The sequence below is a fragment of the Chrysochloris asiatica genome, unplaced genomic scaffold (genome assembly GCF_000296735.1).
Source record: "Chrysochloris asiatica unplaced genomic scaffold, ChrAsi1.0 scaffold00053, whole genome shotgun sequence".
NCBI lineage: Eukaryota > Metazoa > Chordata > Mammalia > Afrosoricida > Chrysochloridae > Chrysochloris > Chrysochloris asiatica.
This window is the reverse complement of record NW_006408571.1, coordinates 12158632-12173375: the sequence shown is the minus strand read 5'-3', so window position 1 is coordinate 12173375 and position 14744 is coordinate 12158632. Positions and strand designations below refer to the sequence as shown.

The 14744-nt window shown below is 38.4% G+C and overlaps 1 protein-coding gene across 2 annotated transcripts in view; it reads right to left on the bottom strand.

Moving 5' to 3' along the window:
* Window positions 1–14744, bottom strand: part of UNC13B (unc-13 homolog B (C. elegans)) — a 224666-nt gene that overhangs the window by 88588 nt on the left and 121334 nt on the right. For both annotated transcript variants that reach the window (XM_006863075.1, XM_006863074.1), the window contains exons 9-10: window positions 12929–13243; window positions 10480–10570 (exon numbers count right to left, since the gene is read on the bottom strand). In XM_006863075.1, the coding sequence (XP_006863137.1) occupies window positions 10480–10570; window positions 12929–13243 (406 nt within the window). The remainder of the gene's footprint in view (window positions 1–10479; window positions 10571–12928; window positions 13244–14744) is intronic.

The following is a 14744-nucleotide window of genomic DNA, read 5'->3' as shown; positions in this document are numbered from 1 at the left end:
AATCTCTTTAATATCCCATGCGAGTAAAGTTTGGCTAAAGGTAATACAGAAATGGCTGCAAGCATACACTGACAAAGAACTTCCAGAGGTACAAGTCGGATTCAGAAGAGGCCGTGGGATGTGGGATATCATTGCTGATGTCCGATGGATCTTGGCTGAAAGCAATGAATATCAGAAAGATATGTGCTTTATTGATGATGCAAAAGCTTTCAATTGTGTGGATCATGACAAGCTATGAACAATGCAAAGTGTGAGTATTCCAGAACACTTAATTGTGCTCATGAGGAATCTGTACATGGACCAAGAGGCAGTTGTTCAGACAGAATTTGGGAACACTGAATGGCTTAAAATTAAGGAAGGTGTGCAACAAGGTTGCATTTTTTCACCATATGAGCAAATAATCTGAGAAGCTGGGTTCTATGAAGAAAAACGTGGTATCAGGATTGGAGGAAAACTCATTAACAACCTGCAATATGCAGATGATACAACCTTGCTTGCTGAAAGTGAAGAGGACTTAAAACATTTACTGATGAAGATCAAAGAGCACAGCCTTCGGTATGGATTACATCTCAATGTCAAGAAACACAAATATCTTCACCACTGGACCAATAAACAATCTTCTTATCAACAGAGAAAAGATTGAAGTTGCCAAGGACTTCATTCTTCTTGGATCAACTATCAACATTCACGGAAGCAGCAGTCAAGAAATCAAACGACGTATTGCATTAGGCAAATCTGCTGCACAAGACCTTTTTAAAATGTTGAAGAGCAAAGATGTCAGCTTGAGGACTAAGGTGCGCCTGACCCAAGCCATAGTATTTTCAATAACCTCATATGCATGTGAAAGCTGGACAGTGAATAAGAAAGACCATACAAGAATTGATGCTTTTGAATTATGGTATTGGAGGAAGATACTGAAAGTGCCATGGGCTGCCAAAAGAACCAATAGATCTGTTTTGGAAGAAATGCAGCCAGAGTGCTTCTTGGAGGCCAGGATGGCCAAACTTTGTTTCTCATACTTCGAACATATTGTAAGGAGGGACCAGTCACTGGAGAAGGATATCATGTTTGGGAAGGTGGAGGGTCAGAGCAAAAGAGGAAGACCCTCAATGAGATGGATTGGCCAAGTGGCAGCATCGATGGACTCAAGCATGGCAACAGTAGTGTGTTTGGTCCAGAATCGGGCTGTGTTTCGTTCTCCTGTTCATCAGGTCACTATGGGTAGATACCAACTCGATGGCACCTAACAACAATGACAATATATGTATATGTATGTATGTGTATATGTGTATATGTATATATATATACATATATATTTGAAATGTCTTTGTGTCCTGGTTTGGCTCACTGGACCGTAAGGTCAGTTTGAACTGTAAGGTCAGCAGTTCAAACACAATACCCACTCTTCATAAACCCTCTACAAGGTCACTATGAGTCGGAACTGACTCAATGGTAACTTAACAACAATATAATGGCTATCATAGTATTATTTATAATAGTAAAGAAACAGGAGGAATTATTATAGAAGATCTATATGAGGGTATATTTTTAATGGTCACTGCATCATGTTAAAAAAATTTCAGTATCTCAGAAACACAGTCCACAATAATAATAAATGTCTATTGAAGGCATATATCCTTTGAGGGTAGTCATTAAAATTGTTCATAATTATTCCTATCACTTTCCAGGTATATTATATTGCACACTTAAAATGAGACATAGCCTTTGCCCAATGAAATAGGGCTCTTGCAGAGCCTTTATAGTCTATAGGACCTTAGGTGGAATCCTGAACCCCATCCAGAACCTTCTGAGGTGGGACATTCCCACTAGAAAGGACAAGCCTGGAACATCTAGAGAAACAGAAGATAACATCTTCAAAGAAAGATCAGCAGGAAAAACCTAAAACAAAAATGGCAGTATGATTGGCTACTACAAAAACAAGCAAATTGTTCGCTGGGAAGCCATCACGGCAAACAATCAAGTCCCTTCAGGACAAAACCCTCTCAAAGACTGAAACTCAAAGAGAACACATAAGCAAACATGTAAGTTTGCTGGTGACCACATTGGTCTACTGGTGAGTGGAAGAGGGGGAAAGGTAGCAATGAAGAAACGGGCTGAGTTCAACCATGTTCTATAGACTCCCTTTGACCTGGACATGAGATAGAAAAGGAGAAGGGCTGGTTGGTCCGAAATGTGGTGAGACCTGGGGACTCCTGATCCCATGAACAAAGACATAGCCATGGAGGGCTAGAGCTGAGAGTGAAACATCCAGCTGATATGAAGTGAGGGGAGATGTACAAGAACTCCCAAACTTGCAGGTAGTATCCATTTGTCCTAGCCTCGATGGCTTGATAATTAGAACTTGAGGAAAGGAAGATTACAAAAAAATAAATTTAAAATTTTTTGATAAAGGAAACATGGGTAAATTGCTACAATTTGATGAACCTGACCTATACTCATGGAGGTAGTAACTCTAAATACCAACAGAGACGGAAGGAACAGAGGAAGATAAAAAAAATTTTTTGATAAAGAAAACAAGTGTAAATTGCTACAATTTGATTAATTTGACCTATATTTATGGATGTAGTAGCTCAAAATATAAACTGAGAGGAAAGGAGTCTTCACATCAAGTATCGATCCTATCCCCTCTGTATACAGGATAGATAGGGATGGGCAACTTAGTTATTGGCTGCCTAAAATGAGGGGCAATAAAGGCATGAAGTGACTGGCTTACAAGTTTACAAGAGGTAGTTTCGTTTAAGAGTGTGCATGAGAAGATAAGAGTCCTCACTGAATAGTTTTCATCTTGTCTAGAGAGGTCTGGTGAAATGATGGGGATAAGATTCTTATGATTCAATAGTGAGTTATTGTTATATGACTAATTGCAACTGTCACAACTGTAAAGGCAGAATTTTTTAACAAAAACAGGAGTAGTTAATCTTACAGTCCAGAAATAGAGGACCCTAGGATCCTTAAGGGAGAAGAGCACAAGCAGAATGCAGAACTCTATCCAGTGAAGATGGAGGCATTGCTGAGGACTCTAGACTCATGGAAAGAGAGGGACTGAGTACAGGCAGTAGGCTTGCAGAATGTGCCATTTGGTTGTTTAAATTGTTATGTATTCCTGAGTGTTTTATATTCCTACCTCCCCCCCCCCAAACAAACAAACAAGGAATGTAAGCAAATACTGTTGAATGATGATGCACAAAGGAGATTGTACTCATTGCAATGAAACAATGGTGTAAAGCCAATGTTCTCCCATCACATGTAAACTATCACTCAGTTCACACACACACACACAAAAATGGCTATAGTTCTCTGATTTGCTTTAGCCAAGGAAATGTGAGCAATAGCGATATATGTCACATCTAGGCAGATGTTTTAAGAGCTAGTATGTGATTTGCTATATTTTCTTTCATTTCTTATCTTTTCTTTTCCTCTACCATAGTGACTCGCAATGTTCCAGATGTTGGCTGCTTCATCAGCCTAGATTCCAGAGGAAGACAACTTGAAGCAGAACCCTTGACATGTAGTATGGACCAGAAACAAACCTTTGTTGTTTTAAGCCACTGACAGATGGAGGAGAATTTGGCGATCTTTATCATTACAAATTCATAACCCCTTCTGGAATTCAGGTTCAGATACCCTTGCATAAGTGCAAAATGACATACATAAAAGGCTAGTCGTTGTAATAACATGAGTTATAATAGCAAATGAATGGAGACTACCAAATGGTCATCAGCAAAGGATTAAATATTCAAGGTACATTCATACAATGGAGTATTACACAGCTTTAAGAAAAAGAAAAGAAAAAGCTCTATGAAGGCTGATATGAAAAAAGCAAGATGTTCTCAGTGTGTATAATATATACCACCTTTTGCATAAACAGGGGAGGAGAGATTAAGAAAATGCATTAGAATTTAAAATAATGTGGAATAATAAACTAACTGAAATATTATCCTGGGCACGGGTAAAGGGAGTTATTACTAGGTAGATTATTCAGAGAAAAAAAAAAAAAAAATTCCATACAGCTGTACTTAACTTCTCTCTGAATTACAATCTCAACCAATCTGTTACCAAATCTCATTTTAAGTATAAATTATGTATTTCAACATCCATTCTGGAGTCCTGGTATATAGCACTGTGGGCTAATATGCTGGACTGCAAAGTCAGTTTGAACTACAAGGTCAGCCACTCCTTGGAAACCCTATACATGGTCACTATGTGTTGGAACCGACTCCACGGTACTTACAAACAACAACAACAACCTGTATTTTAAACTGTTACCAGTTCCTTCTTTAAACTCTGGATTATCTTTTTCATCTTGGCCACTTCTATTCAAATGTCCTGGTATGGCTCTGTAGGATAAGCACACAACTGCAATGTCAGTTTGAACCACAGGCTGGCAGTTCAAACCCACCAGCTGCTCCTTAGAAACCCCATACAGGGTCACAACGAGTCCAAAACTACTCAACAGCACTTAACAACAATTCAAACTCCAGTGTACATAACCTATGGTAAAAATATCTTTACCATTGTTCCCTTAAGTGGCAATGGTTCTTGGTTAGTTAGATAAACCATATCTTTCCTTGAATGATTCCAAGCTTTGGCAACTGTTTTCAGTTGCTCATTTTAAAGACTATATTAATCTTGGACTTCTGTTGTGGCACTGTAGGATCAGCACTGAACTGCAAACCACAAGGTCGGAAGTTCAAACCTACCAGCTGCTCCTCAGAAACCCTATACAGAGTCACCATGAGTAGGAATTGACTCCATGGCATTTAACAAACAATAACATTAATTCCTAAAACAAAGTCATAACTTAAACGATATCTGCTCCAATGTATATTTTTATTCACACTTTTCTTTCACCTGAAAGCAGCTTTATTTTATAAGTATAAAAACGTTACTTCTAAGCAAACTAGAAATGAAAAATTAATACGTATAATGACACTGACTCCATAAATGTTCACTTTAAATGTTTATCTATGCCAGGCTAGATTAATACCGAATGCTTGGCAGCTCTACCCATAAAAATGTGTTTAGCATACACTCAATATATGTATATTTATTCATTCTTAACTATATACATATATAATAATATTAATATTTAAATTACATCATTAAAATTAAAATGTGAAATTCATAAGTGAAAAAACAAATATGCACATTTTCAAAAAACATTTTATTAATGGTACAAAAGTAATTACTTGCTGCCACCAAGAATATTAGCAGTAGTAATAATGCATTCTAATGACAATATGATACAACATACTTTTTTTTTTTTTTTAACATTTTGACTTAGTATTTGTTATAAAATGATTTGAAGGTCAGGTTCTACATTCAATTTATTTCAAGACTTGGTTTTCATAGCTAAAAAAGATACTGATATATTGATCAAATGAAAGAAACACAATTGATCTTTAAATGCCAATTACTCATTTTGTTGAAATTTGGCTAGTAAATTTTCATTTTCCCTGATGTGAGTTAAAAGTTTTTGCAAATTAGAATATTTTTACATTTTTAAAAAAGCAGTCAAACCTCATTCAAAATTTTCACCTGAAATTTTTTCAATGTTATTAATAGTCACTTTTCAAGATTTTAAAAGCATGCAATTATGTTGTTGTTAAGTGCCCTCAAGTAGTTTCCAACTCATAACAACCCTGTTCAGGTTTCCAAGGAGTAGCTGGTGAGCTTGAACTGCTCACCTTGTGGTTCAAATCAACCTTGCAATCCAGCATATTAACCTGCAGTACCATATTTATTGTTTTAACAAAGGAACACTCACTTAAACACATGCTGGAACACAAATTAAAACATTTCCAAATATCTGTGTTCAAAATACTTTCTCCAAAGCAAATTCCCTCTGAAATGTAGCAACCTTTTCACACATTATTAAAGCATTACCTTCTCCCTATGCACAGTCCACAAAGACAGTGTTCTACATTCTACTTTGGTAAATTGCTACTAGGATCTTAAAAGCTCATGGGCAGTCATCTAAGGTGTAACTACTGGTCTCTCCATGTGCAGAAGCAAAAGAGTCATAAAAATTATTAAAGATGCTTGAAATCAACTAGTCCAGTGGACGAATGGAACACATAACATCAATCTCCATGACCTGAGACTAGAAGAACTACCAACTGCTCTGAAATGAATCACATTAGAAGGTCCCGGAAAGAGTGGGAGAAAATGTAGAACAAAACTCAAAATTTTAACTAAAAAAAACAGAAAGAAAGAAAAAAATGATGGCATACTGGTCAGAAAGAGACTGGAGGAACCTGAGACTATGGCCCTCGATCACCCTTTAGGTCTACAATGGAATTCATCCTCACAGCCCAATATTTAGCCAAGCAGTAGATAGGCATATTGTTGTTGATGTTAGGTGCTATTGAGTCGGTACTGACTTATAGTGATTTTATGCACAATAGAATGAAACATTGCCCAGTCCACTGCCAACTTCACAATCATTGCTACCTTGGAGATCATTGCTGCTGCTGCCACTGTGCCAATCCATCTCATTAGAGGTCTTCCTCTTTTTCACTGACCGTCTACTTTACCAAGCATGATGTTCTTCTCCAGGGAACGATCCTTCCTGATAATATAGTCAAAGTATGAGAAATGAAGTCTCACCTTCCTGACATGTAAGGAGTATTCTAGCTGTACTTCTTCTAACACAGATTTGTTTGTTCTTTTGGCAGTCCATGGTACTTTTAATATTCTCTTCCAACACCATAACTCAAATGTATCAGTTCTTCTACAGTCTTCCTTATACAATGTTCAACTTCCACATGCACATGAAGCTACTGAAGATCATACCATGACTTGGGTCAGGCTCACCTTAGTCCTCAAACTGACATCTTTGTTCTTGAACACTTAAAAGAGGTGTTATGCAACAGATTTGCCTAATGCAATATGTTGTTTGATTTCTTGACTGCTGCTTCCATGAGTGTTGCTGGTTGATCTGAGCAAACTGTAGTCTCTGACATCTTTAATATTTTCTCCATTTATTTTGATGTCATTCATTGGTCCAGTGGTGAGGAGATTTCTGTTTTCTTCACACTGAGGTGCAACCCATATGGAAGACTGAGGTATTTGATCTTCATCGGTATTTTAAGTCCTCTTCACTTTCAGAAGCAAGGTTGTATCATCTACATAGTGCAGGTTGTTCATGAGTCTTCCTCTAATCCTGATACCATGTTCTTCTTCATATAACCCAGATTCCCAGATTCTTTGCTCAGCATACAGACTGAATAAGTATGGCACAAGAGTAGGTATATAGTGGGGGAATGATAGGTATGTACGAGGAACAATAACAATAGTAAGGTTATGCCCACCATGGAATGGTCAGTCACTCAAAATCAAAAGGGCAACATTTACCTAAGAACAAAGATGAGAAGGAGAGTAGAATGTAAACAGGAATCACAGGAAGGAAGGGGTATCTGTTATTGCATGTAAAGGAACGCAGTCATTAAGATTGAACAAAATATATGATTTTTTAAATGTAAAACTGATGATCTCTTTAAAGCTTCATTCAATTTATAATAAAAATGTTTTTCTAAAAAAAGAGTGCTTATATGAAGCTTGAACAAATTGAGCATCAAAATAAGTAATGATAATAATGAACTACTACTCATGTAATAAACAAGATATTCCTGAGTCCATATTAATATAAATTAATTAATGAAGGGAAAGGAAATCTCTTCTTTATAGCAGAATTCCAACTAATTAATTTAGAAATGATAATAGAAATAAAAGTTACCATTTGGCAACTATTATAGTGGTGGTAGATTCAAGCAGGAGCCATCAATGGAAGCTTAGCTAGTGGGCTGAGATTTGATGAGGAACAAAATATTGACATAGTCTCAGAATATCTCACCACAAAAATACTTCTCAAGGATATTTGTACATAGGCATTTACCTTTGCTGCAAACACATCTATGAATGTGGTGAAGCATACAGAGGACAAAAGGATGAAAACTTCTTAAACATTACCAAACGCCTTGAGGCAACAAGTTGCTGGACCTGGGGGCTCAGGACAATAGTCATAGAAGACATCATGGTCAAGTGGCATTACATAGTCCACAATAATGTTCAATACCCTACTTTGGTGATAGTGACTGGGACCGTAAAAACTCATAAGCAGCCATCTAAGGTGCAACTATTGGTATCGCCATGTGCGGAAGGAAGAAGATTAATGAAAACTGAGATGTTTGGAATCAATTAGTCCAATGGACTAATGGAACACCTGAACATCAGTCTCCACAACTCTGAGACCAGAAAAACTAGATGTTACCCAGCTAGCACTACCAACTGCTCTGAAAGGGATCACATTAGAAGGTCCCAGATAAAGTAGGGGGAAATGTAGAACAAAACTCAACATTGTATTTAAAAGGCCAGGCTTACTGGTCAGAAAGTAATTAGAGGAATACAAGACTATGGCCTTTGATCACCTTTCAGGTTTAGAACAGAACTCACCGTCTTAACTCAATTTTCAGCAAGGTGGTATGTAAGTATATATAGGGGGGCAACAACACTAGTAAGGTATGCTTACCATGGAATGGTCAACCATTCAAGATAAATAGGGCAACATTTACCTATGAACAAAGTTGAGACGGGTTGAGTAGGAGTATGGAATGGCAATAAGAACCAGAGGGAAGAAGTGGGACTGCAATCACTGAGATGAAACAAAGCATATGATTTGTTTAATGTGAAACTGATGATCCACTCTGTAAACCTTGACTCAATTCACAATAAAAAATTCCAAGAAAAAGAAAACAGTTCTTGATGACAAGGAGAAAAACCTGACTGATACAAACTTGAACAGCTGATTAAGGTTATAAGTGATGGGACCACATAATAAGGGGTAGAACGGGTTGACAGAATGTACTTTCGGCGGCAGTGCACTGAAAAGAGCACAGCATTGTTTCTGTGTAATTCCTATCAGGAAAGCATGGATGGCCTGAGACTAGAAATGAGAAAACATTTTATGACCCAGATTAAAGAGCATGTTACAAAATGAAAAACTTGAACTCTTCAAAACTGTCAAAGACAGGAAAGACAGGAAAAGACTGAGGATCTGTTTCAGATTGGAAGAGACTAAAGAGACCTAACAACTAGAAGCAATGTGTCATCCTGGACTAGATCCTGGACAGGAAAGGAAAAACAGACGTTGTTGGAAGAGTTGGCAAAATTTACATGGGGTCTGGATGACAATGCTGCATCATTGTTGGTTTCCTAATTTGGATGGTTATGTTATGGTTATAGGAGTCCTGGTGCTGTAGGATAAGCACTGGATTGTTAACCACAGATCAGTGGTTCTGCCAGCCACTCCTTGGAAACTCTACACAGGGTCGCTATGAGTTGAAAGCAACTCAATGGCACTTAAAAACAACAACATTGTGGTTATATGTGTCCTGATGTGGCACTGTAGGTTAAGCACAGGACTGCTAACTGCAAGGCTGACAGTTCAAACCCACTAGCTGATTCTCAAAAACCCTATACAGGATTGCTATGAGTTGGAACCAACTTGATGGCACTCAACAACAGCAATTGTGGTTATATAGGAAAATAGCCTTTAATTTGGGGAAAATACAACAGAAGCATGTAGAGATGATAGATTACATCTATTATGTAGGGATGCATTATGTCTGCAACCTTCTCTCATATGGTTCAGGAAAAGACTGATCTTACTGAGGAGAGGATGATGAAGTGAATGCAGTGAAATAGCTGAAGCTTCCAGTTGAGTGGTATATGGGAATTCTTGGTGCTACTGTTTTACAACTTCTCCCTAAATTTGAAATCATTTCAAAATAAATTATTTTTAAAGTGTGTGTTTGTACATGTGAGCATGCCTGCAGTTTTTAATATCTGCCAGGTATTGTATTACTGAGAACCACTTGTTATCAACTAAAATGATGACTACCTGCCTGAAGACTGCCTATTCCTACTGACATACAGATAAGGACACTTCATATTTATAATAATGAGAACGAAACATACTTAATCTGTGCTTTAAAATTTTCTCAGTGTTTCAGATCTCAATATGCTGATACTTTGGGAATTAAATTAGGGAAGTCCAGAGAAACTTCTGAACAGTTTCTGGCCTCTAATAATAGGTCAGTCAATAGTACCTGAACTGGCTAGACAAGTCAGACAACAACTAACCTTAAGAAGTCTTAAAATAGTCCTCTATATAGCAACTCAAGGTAAAAACAGTACTGAAAATAAGCATCGCACTTGCCCTTCAGGTTCTTAACCCACTAGTCTATTTAATTTCAATAATCAGCAAAGAATAAACGAAAGCCAACAGTCTGCCATCTCTCAGGTTCTGGGCTGAAATCACTCCCAGAAGTTCTAATAACAAGATTACTGATCACTGCCTGCTTCTCTGACACCATATGTCTCCCAATTTCAAAGGAAAAATTGTCCCAATTAGTGTTAGAACAACAACATTGTGGTTATATGTTGTGGTTATCCTACCTCTTGTAGCTGGAGTCGAACCTTGGTAACTGCTCGGATCCAATGTGCTCTAGCTTGGGTAAATGGTGAAGATGCATTCTCCTCAGGAAAACTTGTAATAAAGAAAAAAAGTTCCTTAACAATAGCAAGGTTACGATAGGATGAATGTAAAACTTCATCCTATTACATGATTCACAACATTAAAAAACAAAATAGCAAGGGGCAGATTACCCAATAAGCAAGATAAGCATGAGATTAATTGTGCTTACTTACTAATCTGTAGTGAACAATTTCACTTGAGTTTTTCACATAGTCAACTATTTCAAATTATCCATTACAGATTAATAAGTAAGCCCATGCTTACATTGCTTACTGGATACTTGGCCCCTCAATTATACATTTGAAAATAGGCTTTGATTCTATAGGAAGGTGGTATGGGTTAGGAGACAGGCATATGCCAACCATATCTAGAAGCAGAATCCTTGATGTTGTGTATGTATGTATGTATATATATATATATATATATAAAGTGAAATTGTTCACTACAGAATATTAAGAACAGTTAAGTCACATTTAACTTGCTTATTGGATAATCTGACACTGAACCTAGCTAAGGCTACAAGGTGATAGTGCTCAAGGTAGGATGGCCAAATATCTAAAATAAAATGGTTTGCACTGATGCCAAGAGCTAAATGTAAATTCTCAAAATGAGAACATTCTACTCTAAAATGACAACTCACTTTAGCTTTTCATCTGTTCCCTCTCTTCCTCCCCTGCCTGCCAGACTTCATTTGTCCAATGAGGTAGTTCACTGGGACAGTCAGGGACCAGGACAACATAAGCAAGTGAAAGGGCTCTCGGTCAATGTCTAATTGCTGGAACTATGAAGAGGTATGAAGTGAGCCTTTCAACCCTCTTACTCTACCTCTCAAAACTACCAGCCTCCTTTGAGAGTTCTGCACAGCATCCTATGGCAGAATTTGCTCTTACAAACTTTCCCTGTTTCACCAAGACTTACCAATTCCTAGACTACATGAAAAGTACTAGAAAATAAATATTGTCTTTTTCCTACCCTGAATTTGTACCTTAAGCTGTCTCAACAACAACCTCAGTGAAAAAAATACCTTTGAGACAAAATAAGTCATCATCCAGGTTCTTAACTGTAGAACAGTAGCTAATTCTTTCTCCCATGGAGGCCTACAGCCAAGGCAGCAGATAAGTGTCTACCATTTGTAGTTGTTGTTGTTAAGTGCCACTGAGTATATTCTAACTCATAACCTTATAGAAGGTTTCCGAGGAACAGCTGGTAGATTTGAACTGGTGACCTTGTGGTTCACAGTCCAGCACTGATCCTACAGCACCACACCATGTAAAATAAATGCTAGCATCTGATAGCATCTAACTTCATCAGTTATTCTAAAACATTTGTGGGCACTTCTGGCTAAGGTAGAACCAGTACTTATTCACACAGCTAGAACCGAAGAGACCTAACCAGAAGAGAAGAAAGAGTACTCTAATTGGGCATTTCTGCTGCTCTACCAAAACCTCTGCCACTGACAAGAGTATCCACCAAGTCTAAGGTCTGTGAAGAGCCACTCTTCCAGTGGGTCACTAACCCAGTGGGAAGGCTGGCCTAGAGCTCAGACTCCTAATATATTGTCTATTAGATGAGTCATGAGAAATGACCAAAAATCAGGAAAAGAAAAGAGAAAAAAAATATACACCACCAGAAAGGTATGTGGTCCAGCAATTAATCTAGGGGTGAGTAGAAGCACCAATCATAATATAGCAAGCAAGCAACAGCATTAACTGCTCTAGTCTTTTAGTGAGAGGCTTTATTCATAGGCCTTGAAATTTGAGAATCTGTCATCCCAATCTGTACTCCAATTAGAGGCAACTCTGTCCCTCAGGAGACATTTGACAATGTCTGAAGACATATTTGATTGTTACCAACAAAGGAGGTGCTAACATCTGGTGGATAGAAGTCAACGATACTAATAAAATCCTACAGTGATATTTTGCTCCCCACAAAAAAAAAATTATCTGGCCCAAATGTCAATAGGGCCAAAGTTGAGAAACCCTACTGCATCCCAACTTGTCGGATATTCAACTGATCAATTTAGCTCAATAATAATAACACTGAAACTCTGTAATAAGCTTTATTATGTTGTTGTTGTTAAGTGCCGTCGAGTCAGTTCCGACCCATAGCGACCCTGTACAGGGTTTCCGAGGGTGTAAATCTTTACGGGAGTAGAAAGCCTCATCTTTCTCCCGCGGAGCGGCTGATAGTTTCGAACCGCAAGTTGTAATTTTTCCTTATGGGTACCAACTGCAAGCAGTGCAGAGCTGAGTGTCTTATTCCACTCAGCTGTAAGGAAACCACTGAAAAGTACTAATACTCAGCAACATCACAGGGCAGATACTTTCCAAAGGGAAGTCTGGGGAGCTTCTCAAGGCAGCCATCACTTACCTCTCCTGGGGACCTAAGATGTCTTCTTTGTGTAGCACCAGATGTGGGAGAGAATGGGCTGTACCATCCTGTTTAATCTCCTTGGGTTCACATGCTTTCCCCTTCTCTGTTTCATCTGTCACCTGCAAGACTTTCTCTTGTTCTCCAAAACCTGCTTGGCCATCTCTAGAGAAGCTTCCAGAGCTGTGGCAGGAATGAATTGAGTCCCTCTCCCGATGGTCATCATCTTGTTCATGATACTGGTCTAGTTCACTCAGCTGAGAGCTTCCTTGACTCACATTACAGGAAGAGCCATACCTACTACTACTGGTGGGGCTGTGAGAATGAAAGAAGACAGATAAATAAGTAAATGCAAACCTGGTATTAAGGCAAAGGTATGAATAAAGTTAAAAAAATATATCCGTGGCAAGGATCAAGGCTCACAAATAGTAGGTGCTTGGGAAGAGGAGCAAATGTCACAATCTAGCATAACTAGTCTCTAGTCAGCAGAACCACAACAGGAAAAAACACAACATGCTGGGTTTTCCAATAGCATTTAATCTCAGTCTCACTTCACTTTGAAGAATATTTTATCTTCATGTGAGCAGGATCAATAAGTATTAAAACCACCTGTCTACTTCAGGTTTTCTAGAGGAACTTGTGCAGTAGCTATGATTAAAATTTTCTAATTTCCACATAGTAAAAGGGAGTGAATAAACACTACTCCCATTCTCCCCAGAGAGTAGACATGGTCTTTTCATTATCTCTCAGTCATCTGCAGCATGAGATAATGGAAGTCATTGGGAGATGGAGACCAGGATCAAGAAATTCCAGAGGGTGGTGGTCTCACCTATGTGAATACTAGAGTGATAGCCTGGTAGCACCAGGAGTGTTTCAAAGATGGACTTGCACATCTATAATTGAGTTGTTCTCAGGGCATCATTCAGTTCAAGATAAAGAGGACAAATTCAACTTCGGGATATGAGTTATGTATTAGTACTTCTGCACTGTAACTGAAGAAAGCCAACCCAAACCTATCTCAACTACTTGAATTTTCATGCTCACAAAGGAAATCCTTTTCTCTACTATGAAAGACAGCAGTGATGGTGGTGGTGGTTGTATGCTGTCAAATCAGTCCCAACTCACAGCGACCCTGTATAGGTTTTCCGAGGCTGTAAATCTTTGTGGGAACAGAGAGCCTCATCTTTCTCCCATGGAGTCGCTGGTGGATTTGAACTACTAACCTTGTGGTTAGCAGCACAATGAGTAACCCACTATGGCATCAGGGCTCCACAGAGATAATGTAGTAGCAGAGCAAAGGGCAGTGAACGGTGGTAAGAAGGGGAGACTAGTAGACAGAAAAAGAGTCACCAGAAGTTACTCCCTTGAGTTGTATACTCCTCAGCCCTATCTGAAAGATTTAGTCCTATTAAGACAGTGGGACTTGGCAATGATCTGCAAAGACATACTCAAGTCTATTTGGATATTTCAATCCCAAGTCAGGGGCCCTCATTTCATTCCTGGTATTCTGCTGGAAAGCCTTCATGCATACGGATAAGGAATTTCCTTGCCTTATCCTCAAGGGCTTATGTTTATCCTTTTCCAAATCAAGAAAATTTCATTGCTGTTTTCCAGTGAGATGTCCCTCATGCTTCATCCTATTTATCTGGCATTTTCAGGCCAATATCTGATCCTCTATGCCATGGTAGCAGAATAGGTACCAGGTCATGGTTACCAACATACATACACACATTAATTTATATTCTCTCTCACACATACATACACTCATGCACAAGATCTCTAAAATCATTGACCCCTTTGGACAGGTTTGGACCTG